The 22,724-nt window shown below is 45.3% G+C and overlaps 1 protein-coding gene across 1 annotated transcript in view; it reads right to left on the reverse strand.

The window, feature by feature from the left end:
* The window catches only part of LOC126474764 (protein-L-histidine N-pros-methyltransferase-like), a 37,729-nt gene extending 20,424 nt beyond the window's left edge, over positions 1–17,305 (reverse strand). Inside the window, exon 1 of the mRNA XM_050102241.1 lies at positions 17,076–17,305. Coding sequence (XP_049958198.1) covers positions 17,076–17,305 — 230 coding nt within the window. The remainder of the gene's footprint in view (positions 1–17,075) is intronic.
* Positions 17,306–22,724: the final 5,419 nt, after the last annotated feature.

The raw sequence follows: 22,724 nt of genomic DNA on the forward strand, positions 1-22,724 counted from the left end.
TGGCAAAAAGGGCATTTATTGCCAAGAGAAGTTTAGTAGTGTCAAACATAGAACTATAGAACTTAATTTGAGGAAGAAATTTCTGGGAATGTACGTTTGGAGCACTGCATTGTATGCAAGCGAAACATGGATTGTGGGAAAACCGGAACAGAAGATAATCGAAACTTTTGTGATGTAGTGTGGACTGATAGGATAAGAAATTAGGAGGTTCTCTGCATAATCAGCGAAGAAACAAATATATGAAAAACACTGACAAGAAGAAAGGACGAGATGGTGGGACATCTGTTAATACGTCACCGAATAGCTTCCACGATACTAGAGAGAGCTGTAGAGGGCAAAAACTGTAGAGGAAGACAGAGACTGGAATACATTCAGCAAATGATTCAGGACGTATGTTGCAAGTGCTACTCTGAGATGAAGAGGTTGGCACGAGAGAGGAATTCGTGATGGGCCACATGAAACCAGTCAAAAACTGACGACTCAATGAAAGGTTCGGGCATAGCAAGCGAAAGAATATGAAAAACTTGCGTGTAGTATTTGAATGCGTCGCAGGTTGCATAAAACACAACAGTAAGGGCAGCTGACTCTCACTGTAAGAAAGGTAGTAGGAGTAATCTACTAAATTACAGGCCCATATCGTTAACGTCGATATGCAGCAGGGTTTTGGAATATATATTGTGTTCGAAGATCATGAATTACCTCGAAGACAAGTCTATTGACACACAGTCAACACAGCTTTAGAAAACATCGTTCTTGTGAAACACAACTAGCTCTTTACTTGCACAAAGTGTTGAGTCCTATTGACAAGAGATTTCAAATTGATTCCGTATTTGTAGATTTCCAGAAACCTTTTGACACTGTACCTCACAAGTAGCTTGTAGTGAAATTGCGCGCTTAGGGAATATCATCTCAATTTTGCGACTGCTTCAAATGGTTCAAATGGCTCTGAGCACTATGGGACTTAACAGCTATGGTCATCAGTCCCCTAGAACTTAGAACTACTTAAACCTAACTAACCTAAGGACATCACACAACACCCAGGCATCACGAAGCAGAGAAAATCCCTAACCCCGCCGGGAATCGAATCCGGGAACCCGGGCGTGTGAAGCGAGAACGTTACCGCACGACCACGAGCTGCGGCCTTTTGCGACTGGATTCGTGATTTCCTGTCAGAGAGGTCACAGTTCGCAGTAACTGAAGTAATTGAAGGAAAGTCATCGAGTAAAACAGAAGTGATTTCCGGCGTTGCCCAAGGTAGTGTTGTAAGCCCTCTGCTGTTCCTTATCTTATAAATGATTTAGGAGACAATCTGAACAGACGTCTTAGGTTGTCTGCAGATGATGCTGTCTTTTCTCGACAAGTAAATTCATTAGAAGATCAAAACAAATTGCAAAACGATTTAGAAAAGATACCTATATGGTGCAAAAATTGGCAACGAAAAGTGTGAGCTCATCCATATGAGTGCTAAAAGGAATCCGTTGAATTTCTATTACACGATAAATCAATCAAATTGTAATGCCGTAAATTCAACCAAATACCTAGGAATTACAAAAAAATTTAAATTATGAGGAACACACAGCAAATGTTGTGAGGAAGGCTTATTGACAAGACACTTAGAAACTGTAAGAGATATACCAAAGAGACTGCCTACACCACGTTTGTCCGTCATCTTTTAGAATACTGCTGCGCGGTGTGGGATCCTTATCAGATAGGGTTGACGGAGTACATCGAGAAAGTTCAAAGAAGAGTAGCATGTTTTGTATTATCACGAAGTAGGGGCGAGAGTGTCACTGACATGACACAGGATCTCAGGTGGAGATCATTAAAACAAAGGCGTTTTTCGTTGCGGGGGAATCCTCTCACGAAATTTCAGTCACCTACTTTCTCCTCCGAATGCGAAAATATTGTTGACACCGATCTATATAATCATCATAATATAAGGGAATCCAGAGCTCGCACGGTAAGATATAGGTGTTCGTTTATTCCGCGCACTGTACGAGATTTGAATAATAGAGAATTATTGTGAAGGTGGTTCGATGAACCCTCTGCCAGGCACTTACATGTGATTTGCAGAGTATCCATGCAGATTTAGAAAATGACAGTTTTTCACTCTGGTAGGCCGCCAAATTTTCTGCTTGCCCACGCACGCAGTTACAGGTCCCTTCCGCGCAGCCCTACAGGTTTCACGCGGCCAGTTACCGCGCACCTTCGGAAGGTAGAAGTTTGGCCCGCTCAAGTCCGCTAAGAGCACGAGCGCAACTCTGGCAGTAATTGTCGCAACTGGGGCGACGCGAGACAGGAGACAAGACGGCGGCCGGCCGGACCTGGCGTGCATTAGCGCTGATTGGCCGGCGCGGGCCAGCCTTCGTTACTGCAGTAGTGGGCCCCGCGGGGCGGCTTAATTTGATGGCAGCGCCTTACGCGGACAACTTTAGTGCGCGGAGGAGGCGGCGCGCGCATTAAGACAGCCGCGCAGTAAAACCTGCCGGGAGGCTCCGCCATCTAATATGCCTGCGACGGTGTAAACACTTTTAAGGCCGGAGGGTCTCGCCTGCATGTAAAACGCAGCCTGGCAGCTACGCCGCGCCGCCCTCGCCCGAGGCGCTGTTGCTTCTGCTTCACGATAGCACGGGACCGCGACCGTAAATTACGTGCGCTTGTACTGACGTCAGATTTGTTCGCTTCTGCCAACAGACACGACAACACAGTGCGGGAATTTTGTGGACAAATTCGAATACCAATAAACTATCTCTCCGAATGTCCTTTGTATCCACTTTTAAACATGTACGAGGTGTGTGAGGAAAGTAATGAGACTGATTTTTGAAACTGAAGAGCCAGAAAAACTGGTACACCTGCTTAATATCGTTTCGGGCCCCCGCGAACACACAGAAGTGCCGCAACACGACGTGGAATGGACTCGACAAATGTCTGAAGTAGTGCTGGAGGGAACTGACACCTTGAATCCTGCAGCGCTGTCCATAAAGAGTACGAGGTGGTAAATAACTCTTCTGAACAGCATGGTGCAAGGCATCTCAGATATGCTCAATAATACTCATGTCTGGGGAGTTTAGTGGGCAGCGGAAGTGTTTAAACTCAGAAGAGGGTTCATGGAGCCACTCTGTAGCAATTCTGAACATGTGGGGCGTCGCACTGGCCTGCTGGAATTGCCCAAGTCCGTCGGAATGTACAATTGTCATGAATGGATGCAGGCACATGTCACCTGTCAGAGCCGTATCTAGACGTATCAGAGGTCCCTTATCACTCCAACTGCACACGCCCCACACCATTACAGAGCCTCCACCAGCTTGAACAGTCCCCTGCTGACAAGCAGGGTCCATTGATTCATAAGGTTTTCTCCGTACCCGTACACGTTCATTAGCTCGATACAATCTGAAATGAGACTCGTGCGACCAGGCAACATTTTTTCACTCATCAACACTCCATTATCGGTGTCGAAGGGCCCAGGCGAGGCGTAAAGTTTGTGTCGTACAGTCATCAAGGGTATACAACTGGGCATTCGGCTCTGAAAGCCCATATCGTTTCGTTGAATGGTTCGCACGCTAACACTTGTTGATGGCCCAGCATTAAAATCTGGAGCAATTTGCGGAAGGATTGCACTTCTGTCACGTTGAACGATTCTCTTCAGGCGTCGTTGGTCTCGTTCTTGCATGATCTTTTTCCGGCCGCAGCGATGTCAATTTGATGTTTTATCGGATTCCTGATGTACATGTGTGAAATGGTCGTACGAGAAAATCCCCATTTCATCGCTACCTCGGAGGTGCTGTGTCACATCGCTCGTGCGTCTACTGTAACACCACGTTCAAACCCACTTAAATCTTGATAACCTGCCATTGTAGCAGCAGTAACCGATCTAACAACCGCGCCAGACACTTGTTGTCTTATACAGGCGTTGCCGACCTCAGCACTGTACTCTGCCTCTTTACATATCCCTGTATTTGAATACGTATTCCTATTCCAGTTTCTGTGGCGCTTCAGTGTATCTATTACAGTTTTTATTTTTTTTCCAAACAACAATACTGTCCTCTTCAAAGTAGTTCTCTTCGGCAGGTATACACCAGCAGAGTCGAAGTTCTCAGTCTTGGTAGCAGCGCTGAAAAGCTTCAACTTGCCGTGTGACATGAGGCGTTGTCATGATGCAGCAACCACTTGTCTGGAATGTCCAGTCTCACTCTATTGACCCCTTTTTCTTGAGACTTTCAAGGACAGAATGCAAACCACTTGGTTGACAGTCCGTCCTGGAGGAACAAATTCCTTATACACAACACCCCTAGTATCAAAAAAGCAAATCTCCATTGCTTTCAGTTGTTCATTTGAGCTTTTTTCCGTCGGGGAAATGTCTCAGTGCGCCACTTCTCACTTCGCCACTTTGTCTCAATATCGTACTGTAAATCCAGGATTCATGACCTGTGATCACATGCGTGAACCATTCGTGGTCATTATCAATCCTCTCAAGAAGATCAACGCACACGTTTTTTCCCTTGTCCTCCTCCTCAGTTGTGACGTTTTTCGGCACCGTTTTGGAACAAACATTTTCGCATGTTCAAATCTTCGATCAAAATTGGATGCACGGCGAAAGTGTTAAACAAGTCACCCATCATCCTTATTGTTAAACGTCGGTTTGGTCTCACGCGAGCACACACACTTTCGACGTTTTCGTCGGTTTTTGAAGTTGAAGGTCTCCCAGAGCGAGTTTCATATGCGTTCTCAGACTTCCAAAAACGATTTGTGCCAGCGAAAAGCTTATGCTATTGATTCGCAATGTTCCCCATAGGCCTGTTTCAACTTTTCAAAGAGCACACTCACGAATTCACAAAGTTTAACACGAAACTTGAGTGCATAATGTAGCTCTAAATTACGCTGTTCCATTTTTGCAACACAAAACAAAGACACAGCCTCATTGATGGAGCTGTAAAAAATCACGTGATCGCTTTACGCAGCTGAAACGCGGACTGAGCATCTGGAAAGGATGAACACACCGGTCTACACATGTAGAACAACACACAGCGTTGCCAGATCGCTCACAGTGTTGTCACTCATTACTTTTCTCACACACTTCATACTCACACATTTTATATGCACACGGTAGCCTGGGATGAATTTGGAGTAGTTAACAGGCAGCCTCACCACTCCCAAAGGCATATTAACTCCGGTCAAACAGCTCTTATTTTCTTTTAGAACAATCTTTCTCGGGCATATATTTTGAAATAAACTAATTTCTTACTGCGTTTGCAGAAGCACTGATTAAGAGACTGTAGTTGTTTCAACAACTTCTAATTCAATTTTACATTGTTCATCAACAGTAGCTAAATTTTCTGCAGAATTCTAAGGGGCCCATCAAAAAGTTTCCTTTCGATGGCTGTACAATCCAGAATCGCTATGCCAGTCAGACAAAACTGCTGTCAGCACTGAGGCAATTATCCAACCACCACAAGATATCCTTTTGGTGAAACACAATGTCATACTGAGTGAAGAAATTCATAGCTGCTTCCAGCACATCCTCGTCCAACAGGGATCGTCGACCCTCCAAGATCTTTATAAGGGGCTGAAGGCGTGATAATCGCATGGAGACGTATCAGGACTATAGGGGGGGATGGGTGTTCGATTGTCTCCCCCAGATCGAGCAGCGCCTTGTGTTGAAATGCGACCAGCACGGAATTTGGCTCACCACTCCACAACGGTAGTTTTCACCAGACATGCTGCCCCATACACATTTTTCATTCTCCGATAGGTCTGCTGGTATGTAAGCTTGCAGGCTTTCGTGGCCATTGTCACTGAAGTTAAAATCTTCTGCCATCTCATATTTCCTCTAAGACAAACGATGTTTCGACCCCTCTGTTGGGATCTTCTTCAGGATCTTCCGCTGTCCACTACTGCTAGAACACTGTCAGAGACCAGTGTCGCGTTCTCTTATAAAGAGGAGTTTTCCCGCGTTTGTGCTGGAGAAGTGGTAGTATTGGTTAAAATTCTTATGGCTACCGTTGGTGGGCCATCGTCATAAGCTAATGTTCCCGCGCTGATGCAGAATAGGGGGCGTTATTGGCTAAACTCTCGTGGATACTATTGGTGGACCATCACAGTAGGAGGAATTTCAAACAATAACCCTTCTCCAGCGTAAGTATGGAATAGTGCCTTTCTAATCAATGACGAAGAACCACCAATAGTATCCACAAGAGTTTAGCCAAGAACGCCCCCTCTTCTGCATCAGCGCGGGGATATTATCTATGACGATGGCCCACCAATGGTATCCATAGGAATTTTAACCAGTACTACCACTCCTCCAGCACAAACGAGGGGAAAACTCCCGTTTACAAGAGAACGCGACACTAGTCTCTGACAGTGTTCTAGCAGTAGTTGACACTGGAAAATCCTGAAGAAGATCCCAGCAGAGCCGTCGAAACGTCTATTGTTTTAGAAGAAATACGACGCGGCCTAATAACCCAGAAGATTTTAACTTCGGGTCTTCTGGTGTTTGACCTTCGGCAGTCAAGAAAAGAATAACAGCACATTGGTCTTGTTTGAACGCGTTTGGTAACATCGTCGTAGTTCAAGCTTCTGCATTTACTGCACGCATATCGGAGAGACATGAATATCACACTCACCCCTTGGTTACATGTCGGTGCTTATACCCGCATCGCAGTCGTGCTAAGTTGCATATACGCAGGAGCAGGTCCCTTAACAGGAAATTTTTCCACTCTTGAAGCAAGGAATAAAATTTCTAGACATTAGTGTGGCAGAGAATGAAATTTTGGAAAAAAACTGTTGAGTTTCATATGCTTTGGGTAACTTTCAAATAGCATATTGTGATCGTTCACAACAAGGTGAGACTGATTTATACCTTGCAAAAGTGTTAGTTTTTGGAAAAAGCTCCACGAAGATTGATGGAAAACATAAATCCTACTCAGAGGAGCAGCTGCTTGCGATGGGCTACAGAAGCGACTGAAAATCCCAGTATAAGCATTAGGAAATATGGATTAAAGAAGGACTTATTTTCTCATCGCAGATTCTACGGCTGGAAGCAAGCCACTTATTCCAGAAGATAAAGAAGTGGAATTAGCAAACTCAGGGAAATGTATCACCAAACGGGTATTTGGACTAACAAAAAAAAGTCAAAGACATTAAAAAAGTATGCGAGTCAGCACAAAATTAATATTCCTTTTACCAAAAGCAGACCACGAGACGACCCGTTCCAAAACTTTAAGAAGCATCAGTCCAGAAGTCAGAGTCCTTACAGAAAGATACAAGAGATGGCACAAATGATCCATTTATAATTTACAGCTTTTATGCTTTGGTGAAAGAAAAATGAAGTGACGTGGTACAAAAGACGATCCAAAAGGTATTTACAACCTTTATGAGACAAGTTACTGCCTACAGCTATGTAAAACAAACGAAAGATGTGATGGAAGTTGAAATGAGATTTTTTAAGTGATTCCGAGAGGGTAGACACTCTTGGCCACTGAAACAACTAACTGAAGTTGTTGCAAAATCCTCCTTGTTTTTTGGGTCACTCAAGACAGTCGAAGAACCCTTTTCATGTTCAAACCATTGATTACGTAAAATACTCTACACAAATTTCAAAAATTTACACAAACATCTCTTTAAAGTTCAAAAAAGTTAAATTCTTTTTCCGACTGGTGACTTAACAACAAAAAACATGGAGTTTCATTGTTCTATTCTAACTCACCGAGTCCAGAGTCCTTGATACAAATAAACAAACACATATATACAACATACTTGTTTTTGAGAGAGCTATGCTCCCTAAAAATGGTAGCTGGAAATGCGTTGCTCATCAGTCAATCTGAAACGGCCTGTGGTAATGCAACGGTAACTGGCATACGGCCATATGTTACCGAGACACGTCACTCTTCACTGAGTTACGGAGACTACAGCTCTTCGTGAAATGAACAGGGTTTACACGCTGAACTCATTTCGGAATTAGTAATCCTGGATTCGCAGCAAGATTACACGACATGTTAAGCAAACATCAAGCAAAAAGCAATCTAAAAAGGTCGCTTTCGTGGTAGACGCTGATCCTCATCGTTAAAACAGAAACCAAGCTTTTTAGCTGCAAAGCGAATATCTGGAGTCCTGGAGATAGAAAACATGCACCTGCATTTCCATCTCAATAGTTTTCTTGCGTTTTCGCTGTCTTTACATTTCTCGAAATTACGTCGTGCCTTCTTCAACAAGTTATAAATCTTTTACTTACTGTATTTATTTTATTTGCTGTCTTCTTTCAGCCCATACCATGGATGTCTAAAAGGGTTCAGAGAATGTTAGGATAAAATACAGGAAACAGAAGAAACAAACGAAATACTTTTGCATTCGCGCCTTCAAATTCATCTCGATCGGACACAACAGTTTCTTGAGAACACTTAGCAGGCGTCACATTTCGAGACCGTTCGTGTAAATCTGATGCCGTCAGCCGAGTACTGTGAGTTGGCCGCCTACCCGACACACTGCCACAACGTCTCATCTCCTATAATGATGGCCTGCACCGAAGATTGGTGTCGGTCCCATGTGTCAACAAAATTTCGAGCATTTTACATCAGTGTTGCCTTATACTCGTCAAACTGTGCGGTAAAAACCAAGAATAAATGCGTTAACATCCTCCTCCTGTCCGCCCCCGGTAGCTGAGTGGTCAGCGCGACAGAATGTCAATTCTAAGGGCCCGGGTTCGATTCCCGGCTGGGTCGGAGATTTTCTCCGCTCAGGAACTGGGTGTTGTGTTGTCCTAATCATCTTCATTTCATCCCCATCGACACGCAAGTCGCCGAAGTGGGGTCAAATCGAAAGACTTGCACGCGGCGAACGGTCTACCCGACGGGAGGCCCTAGTCACGCGACATTTATTTATTTATCCTCCTCCTAATCTCCAACCTCACCAATCTTAACGTCGGAGAGAGACGCCAATCTTATGTAAAATCTGCCTCACTGCTGTTAGGCGTAATGACAGTTGCCGCGAACCTGGCACATAATCAGCAGTTTCTTTTCGGCATCAAGAATGCCTGAATCAGATGTAAAGATATTTTCTCCAAACAGCTTCGTTTTCCGTCCACTTGAGCCAACATAGCAAGTATGTATACCGCCTATTTTTTTGAGCTTTTAAAAATAATCTGATACCTCTTGAACATGGGCCTTTAAATTGATAGTTTACCTTTGTTTTTACACTTTGCACCCATTACAGTCGCCTCTGATCTGTAACCGGAATTTCCATTTTGTTGTTCTTTAAATGGCTGACACATTCTCAATATGAAATATCTGAAAATATGAGAAAAATACACCGGCTGTTTCAGATGCTGATGATGATGATAATGATGATGATAATGACAGAAGTTTTCATGGATCATGGACTCTTGATATGATCGTGATGAAAGTTAGGATGGGAAACGTATTTATAATAATAATAATAATTATTATTATTGTTATTATTATTATTCCTCTCCGAAGAAACAGGATTCATTGCAGCAATACAAGTGTACGAGACTCGAACTCTCAGTACGGGCAGACTTCTAGCCGCTGCTCCACGGCTGGCGCTCTCGGATGGTACTGTACTAGACAGGGTCGTAGAGCTTTCAATCTCGATTTCTCTTCGACGACTGAGAAGGGCATTGTACTAAAATAGCATTAGCTTCTAAGTGCGTACTAAAATCGTGTGAAATACGAGCAAAATCGGTGACCTTCGTCTCTGAATTTAAGTGAAGAATTCACTCAACTTTACTGCTAACGGACTAGTGAAACGGTTTATGTAGCACTGAGCTCGCTTAACCACAGATACTGGTTACAGTCACCTCTCGTTACGAATAATTTAACTACTTCACCAAAAATTCAACATTTAAACACCGTCATCCAAGAAATTTATCTGCCATGCTAACATTCACATAAACGCGCCTGTAAACGATCAATCTTGTTTGTGAAATTAGCTGTCTGTTATCCACGGGCTTTTTCAACCAAGCGCGGAGACCTAGCAACCAAGTTTGGCAAACTTAACTTCATTTTTGAAGCAGTTGTCACATGGTGTTTATCGTGTCACGAAGTATCCTGACATTAGCGGGCGATGTACGTGGTGCAATGCAAGGTATAAACTTCTACATCTTCGAAATCTGCTCCAGTTAAGAGCTATACATTACAGTTCGACAAGAAACCAGCTAGTGTTTTATAAACGCATACGCAAACGATCACAATTGTTTCTCAAATCGGCTGTCATTTAGAATTTCTTTCAAACAATATGTTTGACAAACACGTAAAGCAATGTAGCACACTGACAAATAATTTGGCAAACATATTAAGTTTGTCAAATTATTTTGTCGTCTACGGGGGCCTTAATCTACGATCTACGATTTTCAAAAATGCTCAGACTCGCGGTTCTACACCTTCTTACTGCACATAATGACTTCGTTTGAATATTAAAGCACAAATGCTTCTAGTTTTAGCACACTTCAGAATCAAACTTTTGTTCGCAGCTCTGGGCTACAGCCCATGTAACAACACCGACAGACACTTTCACTACTCGAAAGCTCACGCCGTCTTCCGAGGATCCGCTACCTGTAACTTCCAGACCTTCTACAGCACCAGCGATATTGCAGGCACCACAAATGAGCTGCTGATACCGATATTTTCATACGGGTATCGATAATGGTGCCCTTACAACAGGAAAGGAATTCATGGCGGATCGTATCAAACCCGTCAGATGAGTGATGACGCACCTTCCCCCAAATAATAATAATTCTAATAATAATAATAATAATAAACTGAGTGTCCACATTAAACCTCCGTGATTTTCAGATCCGATTAAAAAATTACGAAACACATGTACCTGCGGTTTGCGTCATCATGTGAAGCATATTGCGTGGCGTGGTACGCGGAAAGGAAATAATCCATTGCTGTCCAAAGGAATTTACGATGTGAATTTCAAAAGGAGTCACCATATCTTAGGACAATTAAGGGTTGGTACGACATGTTCCTAGTCAGTGTGGTACAATACACAGACAGACACGTTCTGGCAGAAAACGAACATCTGATGGACTGGTAGAGGAGTTCAGGGAAACCTTCCAAAGAAGCTCGTTGTAGTCAATTCGCCGTGCATTACGAGAGCTAAATATCCCTCGCTGAATAATCAGAAGGTGCTGCATATGCTACTTCGTTTGCACGCAGTTCACATTGTGCAAGCACTGAGTAGAACCACTTGCAGCTTCGCTATGAGTTTGCTATCGCAGTGTTGGACTACATCGGACAAAAACCCCAACTAAGTATCTAAGAAATGTCGTTTTCTCTGACGAAGCAACCTCCCATAAACGTAGGAAGGTTAATCGGCGCAACTTTCGCACTTGGTGTTCAGAAAACCTTCTCAGTTATCGGGAACATTTGACAGACAGCGAAAAGCTGAATGTGTGGCGGCTCTGATGAAATACAACATAGTTAAGCCATTTTTCTTCATCAAGCAAACAGTAACAGGGACCGTTTATCTGGCATGCTTGAGCAGTTAACTGTTCCTCAACTTCTTCCGCATCAACCAAATGTGATCCTCTGCCAGGATGGTTCACTGCCATGTTTGCGACTTTCTGGATCGGACATTTCCAGAGCGATGGATATGACGTGATGGACCAACCAAGTGGTCACCGCGATCTCCTCTGGATTTCTTCTTGAGAGGTCTACTGCTCGCCTGTACGTGAGCTTGGCTATGTAAGCAGGAGAATTCTGGATGCAATAGCCTCCATCACCCGCAACGATTGTTGTGCGCACAGAAGTTGAGACAGAGTACCGTCTAAACATTTTACGAATGCAGAAGTAACAATGTATTATTTTTTGTACAAAACGTTTTGTGTTACTTCACATGATGCTGCAAACTGCAAGTGTGTACGTTTCGAAGTTAGTTCCATGTCCCTTGGACCATTCGCACGATAAATCGTAATGGTATGGAAAGAAATGATTTTATATTCATATCACAAATTTCTCTATAAGTGTGCCCGCATGCTGTTCATTTACAAGCTTGGCTTTTTAATGAACATAAAGAATTGTGTTAATAATTGCTACCCACCACCCCTCACGCATTACAATAACAGATATTCTTCTACGGAATAAGAGTTCCCAAGGAGAAACTTTTTCAATTTATTCAAATTTTAATTTCGTGTCTGATATTTTATAACACTGAGTAAGTGATCAACAATTCTGGATGCAGCACTGTACATCCCTTTTAGTGCAAAAGATAATCTTCATGTATGTCACTTTTCTTCTGGTACTGTAATTACACTCCTGGAAATGGAAAAAAGAACACATTGACACCGGTGTGTCAGACCCACCATACTTGCTCCGCACACTGCGAGAGGGCTGTACAAGCAATGATCACACGCACGGCACAGCGGACACACCAGGAACCGCGGTGTTGGCCGTCAAATGGCGCTAGCTGCGCAGCATTTGTGCACCGCCGCCGTCAGTGTCAGCTAGTTTGCCGTGGCATACGGAGCTCCATCGCAGTCTTTAACACTGGTAGCATGCCGCCACAGCGTGGACGTGAACCGTATGTGCAGTTGACGGACTTTGAGCGAGGGCGTATAGTGGGCATGCGGGAGGCCGGGTGGACGTACCGCCGAATTGCTCAACACGTGGGGCGTGAGGTCTCCACAGTACATCGATGTTGTCGCCAGTGGTCGGCGGAAGGTGCACGTGCCCGTCGACCTGGGACCGGACCGCAGCGACGCACGGATGCACGCCAAGACCGTAGGATCCTACGCAGTGCCGTAGGGGACCGCACCGCCACTACCCAGTAAATTAGGGACACTGTTGCTCCTGGGGTATCGGCGAGGACCATTCGCAACCGTCTCCATGAAGCTGGGCTACGGTCCCGCACACCGTTAGGCCGTCTTCCGCTCACGCCCCAACATCGTGCAGCCCGCCTCCAGTGGTATCGCGACAGGCGTGAATGGAAGGACGAATGGAGACGTGTCGTCTTCAGCGATGAGAGTCGCTTCTGCCTTGGTGCCAATGATGGTCGTATGCGTGTTTGGCGCCGTGCAGGTGAGCGCCACAATCAGGACTGCATACGACCGAGGCACACAGGGCCAACACCCGGCATCATGGTGTGGGGAGCGATCTCCTACACTGGCCGTACACCATTGGTGATCGTCGAGGGGACACTGAATAGTGCACGGTACATCCAAACCGTCATCGAACCCATCGTTCTACCATTCCTAGACCGGCAAGGGAACTTGCTGTTCCAACAGGACAATGCACGTCCGCATGTATTCCGTGCCACCCAACGTGCTCCAGAAGGTGTAAGTCAACTACCCTGGCCAGCAAGATCTCCGGATCTGTCCCCCATTGAGCATGTTTGGGACTGGATGAAGCGTCGTCTCACGCGGTCTGCACGTCCAGCACGAACGCTGGTCCAACTGAGGCGCCAGGTGGAAATGACATGGCAAGCCGTTCCGCAGGACTACATCCAGCATCTCTACGATCGTCTCCATGGGAGAATAGCAGCCTACATTGCTGCGAAAGGTGGATATACACTGTACTAGTGCCGACATTGTGCATGCTCTGTTGCCTGTGTCTATGTGCCTGTGGTTCTGTCAGTGTGATCATGTGATGTATCTGACCCCAGGAATGTGTCAATAAAGTTTCCCCTTCCTGGGACAATGAATTCACGGTGTTCTTATTTCAATTTCCAGGAGTGTATGTATGTCATCGTTCCTTTTGAATTGCAGAGTGGATTATTTACAACAAAGTTCATGAGGGAACAAATATATTGTGAAGCAGTATGCAAAATAACTAACTCCTTAAACAGGTGTCTTCAAGATGATCGTTGGTGAGCACCACACATTATTCCTGCAGCACGTTCTTGAACAATTAAGACTTTCTTTGTTAAAGATGAGTTACCTCAGAACATTATCCCACATGCCGTTATTGAATGAAAGTGTGCGAAATATGTCAGCTTACTCATTTGTCTCTCCCCAGGATTCATAATGATTCAAGAAGAAATGTAGCTGAAGTAAGTTGTTTTAGGAGTTCCCGAATGTGTTTTTTCCAGTTTAATTCTCATCAATATGGACAGTTAAGAATTTTGAATTTACCACACTATTTATCATCCTCAACATGTGTTACCCATGTCATTGGTGTAGTATCCCTAGGTTTGCAGAACTGAATATGTTGTGTCCTTGTAAGATGAGTGTGGGACCATTCGCAGAATACCAGACAATGACACTTTCATTCGCAGAATACCAGACAATGACACTTTCAAGCAGACTGTTGACCATTTCTTGTGTTGCTTTTGTGTACCTGGATTGAGTACAATTCTAGTGACGACCGCAAAAAAATATTAAGGTTACAGAAAAATTGGATGATTTATTCACGAGGAAGAGCTTCACAAACTGAGCAAGTCAATAACTCGTTGGTCAAACTTTGGTCCTGATGCAAGCAGTTATTTGGCTTTTTGATTTTCAAATGCAAATAAAAACAGAATGAAATCCGGGGACATTACTCCAACTAGAGAGGAATTACGTTTGGGATTCCACAAGGCAATCATTGCTGGGTCCACCATTCTGCCTCGTATACACTCTAAGAGAAAAAAGACGACGCACAACGAAGGAGTGGGACGAAACACGGTCGATGTGATGTACATGGACAGCAAACAAATGATTCCAACTTGAGAAAAATTGGATGATTTATTCAAGAGAAAGAGCTTCACAAAATGACCAAGTTAACAAAGCCTTGGTTCACTTCTGACCCTTATAAAAGCGGTTATTCGGCTTGACACTGAGTCATAGACTTGTTGGATGTCAGCCAGAGTGATATCGTGCCAAATTCTGTCCGACCGGCGCGATGGATAGTCAGAATCCTGAGCTGGTTGGAGGACTCTGCCATAATACTTCATACGTTCTCCATTGGAGAGAGATCTGGATACCTTACTGGCGAAGGTAGGATTTGGCACGCACGAAGACAAACAGTAGAAATTTCCGCCATGTGCGGGCGGGCATGATACTGCTAAAATGAAAGTTCAGGATGGCATGCCATGAAGGACAACAAAACAGTGCGTAGATTATCTTCGACGTACTGCTGGGCCGTAAGGGTACTGCGGATGACAACCAAAGGTGTCCTACTACAAAAATGGCACCAAAGACCATAACTCCTGCTTGTTGAGCCGTATGGCAGACGACAGTCAGGTTGATATTCGACCACTGTCCAGGGAATCTCCAGACACGTCTTCGCTGTCATCAGGGCTCATTTCGAAGCAGGACTTATCACTGAAGATAATTCTATTCCAATTAGTGTGACTTGCAGGCTGAAGGCTTGTTTGTTTGTCATCCACGGGACCCGTACAGCTCAGAGGTACGTCGACGATATTCCACGCCTCGTTTTGTTGCCCTTTTTGGCAAGCCATCCCAGGCTTACATTTCAGCAACACGACGGCAGTTTGTACTGCTTGTCCTCGTACTTGTCAAACCCTGCCTTGGCTACCAAGGTCATCAGATTTTTCCCCAGTTGAGAACGCTTGGAGCATTATGGACAAGGCCCTCCAACCAGCCCAGTTTCAGTGGCGTCTGGCGATTGTCCGTGGCTGACATCGCTCATGCCCTCTTCGTCTTCATCCAGTATATCCATATTAGCAATTAACAGCCCTTTGTTAATCCTATGTCCTCTGCACCAAAATAATCTGTAGAAACCGGTACCTTCTTTTCAAACTTTATTTCTTCTGTGCGTACAGTACCTCTTTTAACTAAGCAACCTAACAGATCTAATACTTCATTCTCTTCTAACGGTCCCAACAGGGCCAAAATTCCTACCATCAAGCCTGACTCAACGCTGACCCAAAGTCATTTCACAGTACCCTTGTATGCACCGTCGTGAGAATCAAGTCTAAGCGTGGTTATTCGAGGTTTGATCGGTTCGTCTTTTGCGAATGGCTCGCTTCACGACACCGCAACCCTGGTAATGACTTCATTTAACTGAAATATTTTTCCATCAAGTTCCAACCTGTGTTGCCGAAGATCGAATATGGCACATTGCTGACACGAGAAAACTAACCCCAGATCATGTCGTAGCCCCCACTCATGTGTGGCATAATCTTTACACATTGTTTAAACTCAACCATATCTAGGCAGTTGTCTATGTCCACCGATCCTATATTAACCATACGAGCTTTCGTCCTATCAATTCTCCTCTGGTGATCGTACTCTTCGGCGCTCGTGATGCGGTCGCGAGATGGCGCGGACGAGAGGGGTGATGGGCCCAGCGAATGTGCAGGGTGAAGGGTAGTGGGCACGAGGGGCAGCCTTGGGAGCGAACACCGTCGCTATCAAAACGTCCGTTCGGGTCGGCGTCGGCTGTATTGAGCGCGTTTGGGGATGAACTGCGTAGCGAAGAAGTTTGGTGGTCGTTAGCCGATTATACACTGAAGTGCCAATAAATATATAAATAAATAAAATAAAATAAAAACTGGTATAGGCATGCATACTCAAATACAGAAATATGTAAATAGGCAGAATATGATGCGCTAATCTGACAGAATTTAGCATGATATCACTCTGCCTGACACCCAACAAGTCTATGAAGCACTCCCAAGCCGAATAACTGCTTGTATAAGGGTCAGAAGTGAACCAACGCTTTGTTAACTTGCTCAATTTGTGAAGCTCTTTCTCTTGAATAGATCGTGCAATTTTTCTCAATTTGGATTCATTTGTTTGTCTGCACATGTACATTGCATCGACCGAGTTTCATCCCACTCCTTCGTTGTGCGTCGTCTTTTTTCTCTTAGAGTGTAAATGAGGCACAGTGGTGGACCCAGCAATGAGCCTTGTGGAAGCCCAAACGTAATTCCACTCCAGTTGGGGTAATGTCCCCGGATTTCATTGTGTTTTTACTTGCACTTGAAAATAAAAAATGTGTCATATGGACATGCTGTAGTAACTCTCATGTGTGGTCCCAGCGTTGTGCATGCCTTCTAATACGATGTCGGCTTGCGTATCGCCGTTGCTGGCTGCAACTCGGTCCACCTTGTCGTACAGGGGACCCAGCACCAGTATCTAGTTGGTCACGAAGGCGCTTGCGGCAGTGGCGGAGACTTACTGGTAGCCCCTCCTGGCGAGTATCCAGCGCATGGGCACGGAGACCTCGGTGACGTAGACCTGCGAGAAGAGCGAGGCGATGGCGCTGGTGGCGCGGCCGTCGCCGGCGCCCAGGTCGAGCAGCACGCCGCCCCACAGCGAGGGACCGGCGTCGCCCACCAGCCGCTCCAGCTGCCGCCGCGACACCACGAACATCGAGCCGCGGCCCAGCAGCCTGCCGTGCAAACACATAGGCGTCTCACTCGTCTGGCCTCGGTCAGGCAAACGTGTTCACAAAGCATCCCTAAAGGCGTGACAAAATTAGAATAGTACAAGTAACACCCCAAATTAAAATAAGTAGAAGTAGCATCAAAATGTGCCACATCAAATACAGCCAATTAGCACACCATGAATACATAAAAATAACATACATAAACATGACATAACCACAACTAGTAAACCCCTCACCGTGGATTATTTAAAGAATCGGACTGCGATGTATGAAACAGCTTCAAACTTCCGATTTCTTTACAAATGAGTTAATGTGTTAAATACGATGGCGTTCAAAAAGTAATGCGACCCTTTTTCCTGAAAGCAGGTGGGGTTTTATTCACGATTCCATTACACCATATTACAGTACTGGCCATTAAAATTGCTACACCACGAAGATGACGTGCTACAGACGCGAAATTTAACCGACAGCAAGAATATGCTGTGATATGCAAATGATTAGCTTTTCAGAGCATTCACACGAGATTGGCGCCGGCGGTGACACCTACAACGTGCTGACATGAGGAAAGTTTCCAATCGATTTCTCATACACAAACAGCAGTTGACCGGCGTTGCCTGGTGAAATGTTGTTGTAGGAGTAGAAATGCGTAGCATCACGTTTCCGACTTTGATAAATGTCGGATTGTAGCCTATTGCGATTGCGGCTTATCGTATCGCGACATTGCTGCTCGCGTTGGTTGAAATCCAATGACTGTTAGCAGAATATGGAATCGGTGGGTTCAGGAGGGTAATACGGAACGCCGTGCTGGATCCCAACGACCTCGTATCACTAGCAGTCGAGATGACAGGCATCTTATCCGCATGGCTGTAACGGATCGTGCACCCACGTCTCAATCCCTTAGTCAACAGATGGGGACGTTTGCAAGAAAAGAACCATCTAGACGAACAGTTTGACGACGCTTGCAGCAGCATGGACTATCAGCTCGGAGACCATGGCTGCGGTTACCCTTGACGCTGCATCACAGACAACAGCGCCTGCGATGGTGTACTCAACGACGAACCTGGGTGCATGAATGGCAAAACGTCATTTTTTCGGATGCATCCAGGTTCTGTTTACAGCATCATGATAGTCGCATCCGTGTTTGGCCACATCGCAGTGAACGCACATTGGAAGCGTGTATTCGTCATCGCCATACTGGCGTATCACCCGGCGTGATGGTATAGGGTGCCACTGGTTACACGTCTCGGTCCCCTCTTGTTCGCATTGACGGCACTTTGAACAGTGGACGTTACATTTCAGATGTGTTACGACCCGTGGCTCTACCCTTCATTCGATCCTTGCGAAACCCTACATTTCAGCAGGATAATGTACGAACGCATGTTGCAGGTTTGTACGGAAGTTTCTGGATACAGAAAATGTTCGACTGCTGTCCTGGCCAGCACATTCTCCAGAACTCTCACCAATTGAAAACGTCTGGTCAATGGTGGCCGAGCATCTGGCTCATCACAATACGCCAGTCACTACTCTTGATGAACTGTGGTATCGTGTTGAAGCTGCTTGGGCAGCTGTACCTGTACACGCCATTCAAGCTCTGTTTGACTCAATGCCCAGGCGTATCAAGGCCGTTATTACGGCCAGAGGTGGTTGTTCTGGGTATTGATTTCTCAGGATCTATTCACCCAAATTGCGTGAAAATGTAATCACATGTCAGTTCTAGTAATATGTTTGTCCAATGAATACCCGTTTATCATCTGCATTTCTTCTTGGTGTAGCAATTTTAATGGCCAGTAGTGTATTCTCCACTCTTGATTTAAATAATGAAAACTGCGCAAGTTAATTATGTAGACTTGAAAATGAGAATAAATTCTCGAAACGCGTTGTGCTAAGCACAAAAACGTAAGTATCTGGCGCGTTTTTCATGATCTAAATCACGAATGACACAACTGCAGACTTCCCTCAATCATCTAATATCATGAACGACATTAAATTCCCTACTCTTCTGGCTACAAAAACTTGTTTTTCAACATAATCTGAACGACAGCCCGACGCCTAGGAAGGCCAGTATTCCCGCATAGAACCACTCTGCTCGTCGACGTCGGAGCCAACGTCTTGCTGCATTAATAATCTTCTCGCTCAGTCTCTTAATGCGCAAGCAATTCCGCACAGATGGCCGTTCGTTGCTCTTTATGGTCTTCCGTTAGGCGGTGACGAACCCAATAGGCACACACCTTTCAGTACCCTAACTAGTGGATTTTATTTATTTATTTAGCGTATGGCATTTAAGTACATTTCATTATTGGATCATGTTATTCTAGATTACGTAACATTACATATATTCACAGACAAACATCTAGTCCTTGTACATATTCAATGGATTTTTGGGATGCCATGAGGAATTCTTCAAAGTCCCCACTGAACGCGCTGGCACTGCATTCTTCTCTGATGTGTTGGATGGTCTGGTTAGGCGCGCCGCAGTCACATGCTGGCCAAGGCAGCAGTCCCCTTTTTAAGAGTGAGTCAGTAGGTTAGGTTAGGTTAGCACATCTTCCATGTCCAGTTCTTAGACCAGATCTTGTGGGGCTGATCAAACCCAGGAACTGCCTCAGTAATAAAAGGCATTAGATGGCAAGTTGTTGGGGCATTTTGGAGCCATTCTCTTCTCCAAGGGTTGACGTCAGCCCCAGTGAGGCTGTCGAGATCAAGAGGAGGATGTCTTGAACGAAGCCTCTTGAAACTAAGATCAGGTATATCGATGTGCACCGGTAGTCCAGGGTTTGCTTCGATCTTCTTGTATTCCCTGATCAAGGCTGCTTCTCGTCGTACTTTGGGGGGTGGTATATGACTGAGGAGAGGTATCCATATGTTAAGTGTAGACCTAACCGTTCCTGAAATAATGCGCATGGTGTTGTTAAGTTCGACATCGATTTTGTTCACAGTTTAGCCATACTGGTGCACAGTACTCCGCCGCAGAGTATACCAGGCTCAGCGCAGACGTCCCCAGAGTTGTTACTGTTGATCCCCAGGTAGTTCCGCAGAGTTTGTGGATGAGGTTGTTTCTTGTTCTCACCTTGGCAGCTTTTTTAAGGTGTGATTTAAATGGTAAGGTTCTGTCTAACGTGACCCCTAGGTACCTTCGCTCCTTGTTGTGGTTAAGGCGTGTATCGTCAAGGTATACTTTCAGAGCTCTGTCGGCTTCTCTGTTACTGAGGTCGAAGCAAGTAACTTCTATCTTCGTGGCGTTAGGCCTAAGCCTATACAGGGTGTTACAAAAAGGTACGGCCAAACTTTCAAGAAACATTCCTCACACACAAAGAAAGAAAATATGTTATGTGGACATGTGTCCGGAAACGCTTACTTTCCATGTCAGAGCTCATTTTATTACTTCTCTTCAAATCACATTAATCATGGAATGGAAACACACAGCAACAGAACGTGCCAGCGTGACTTCAAACACATTGTTACAGGAAATGTTCAAAATGTCCTCCGTTAGCGAGGATACGTGCATCCACCCTCCGTCGCATGGAATCCCTGATGCGCTGGTGCAGCCCTGGAGAATGGCGTATTGTATCACAGCCGTCAACAATACGAGCACGAAGAGTCTCTGCATTTGGTACCGGGGTTGCGTAGACTGCTTTCAAATGCCCCCATAAATGAAAGTCAAGAGGTTTGAGGTCAGGAGAGCGTGGAGGCCATGGAATTGGTCCGCCTCTACCAATCCATCGGTCACCGAATCTGTTGTTGAGAAGCGTACGAACACTTCGACTGAAATGTGTAAGAGCTCCATCGTGCATGAACCACACGTTGTATCGTACTTGTAAAGGCACATGTTCTAGCAGCACAGGTGGAGTATCCCGTATGAAATCATGATAACGTGCTCCATTGAGCGTAGGCGGAAGAACATGGGGCCCAATCAAGACATCACCAACAATGCCTGCCCAAACGTTCACAGAAAATCTGTGTTGATGACGTGATTGCACAATTGCGTGCGGATTCTCGTCAGCCCACACATGTTGATTGTGAAAATTTACAATTTGATCACGTTGGAATGAAGCCTCATTCGTAAAGAGAACATTTGCACTGAAATGAGGATTCACACATTGTTGGATGAACCATTCGCAGAAGTGTACCCGTGGAGGCCAATCAGCTGCTGATAGTGGCTGCACACGCTGTACATGGTACGGAAACAACTGGTTCTCCCGTAGCACTCTCCACACAGTGACGTGGTCAACTTTACCTTGTACAGCAGCAACTTCTCTGACGCTGGCATTAGGGTTATTGTCAACTGCACGAAGAATTGCCTCGTCCATTGCAGGTGTCCTCGTCGTTCTAGGTCTTCCCAGTCGCAAGTCATAGGCTGGAATGTTCCGTGCTCCCTAAGACGCCGATCAATTGCTTCGAACGTCTCCCTGTCGGGACACGTTCGTCCTGGAAATCTGTCTCGATACAAACGTACCGCGCCACGGCTATTGCCCCGTGCTAATCCATACATCAAATGGGCATCTGCCAACTCCGCATTTGTAAACATTGCACTGACTGCAAAACCACGTTCGTGATGAACACTAACCTGTTGATGCTACGTACTGATGTGTTTGATCCTAGTACTGTAAAGCAACGAGTCGCATGTCAACACAAGCACCGAAGTCATCATAACCTTCCTTCAATTGGGCCAACTGGCGGTGAATCGAGGAAGTACAGTACATACTGACGAAACTAAAATGAGCGTTCCGTATTACCCTCCTGAACCCCGTATGAAATCATGATAACGTGCTCCATTGAGCGTAGGTGGAAGAACATACTGACGAAACTAAAATGAGCTCTAACATGGAAATTAAGCGTTTCCGGACACATGTCCACATAACATCTTTTCTTTATTTGTGCGTGAGGAATGTTTCCTGAAAGTTTGACCGTACCTTTTAGTAACACCCTGTATTTACGGAAGTATGCTGCCAGGGCAGACAGATCGGATGTCAGGGTCTCTTCCATTGTTTCAAGATCGGTGTGCCTCGTTGTAATACCCAGTCATCAGCATAGATAAATTTCGTACAAGCTGTACTAGTGGATGAATGTGTCAGCACTACCAACAGAGACGTCCAGTTGAGTAGCGAGCTGCTTCATAGTGATCTGTCGATCACTTCGAACGAGACTGTCCGCATGTTCCTCACAGCTGTGTGCGGCCGTCTGGCATAAGGAAGGTCGGACACGTTTGGCGCGACCTTGTTGCGATGATGACAGATGCCTCGCCCAACAACCCACCGGTGTTTTATTCACCGGCAGGTCTCTGTAGACATTCTGCAACCGCCAATGAGTGTCTGCGATGCTCTGGTTTTCCACCGAAAGAAACTCAATGACAGCCATCTTCACGGAAGGCACATCCGTTACAGACGCCAATTTGATGGCCACGTACAGTGCTGCCACCTTCGGAACTTCATGAAACTACAG

The sequence above is a fragment of the Schistocerca serialis genome, chromosome 4, assembly GCF_023864345.2.
Source record: "Schistocerca serialis cubense isolate TAMUIC-IGC-003099 chromosome 4, iqSchSeri2.2, whole genome shotgun sequence".
NCBI lineage: Eukaryota > Metazoa > Arthropoda > Insecta > Orthoptera > Acrididae > Schistocerca > Schistocerca serialis.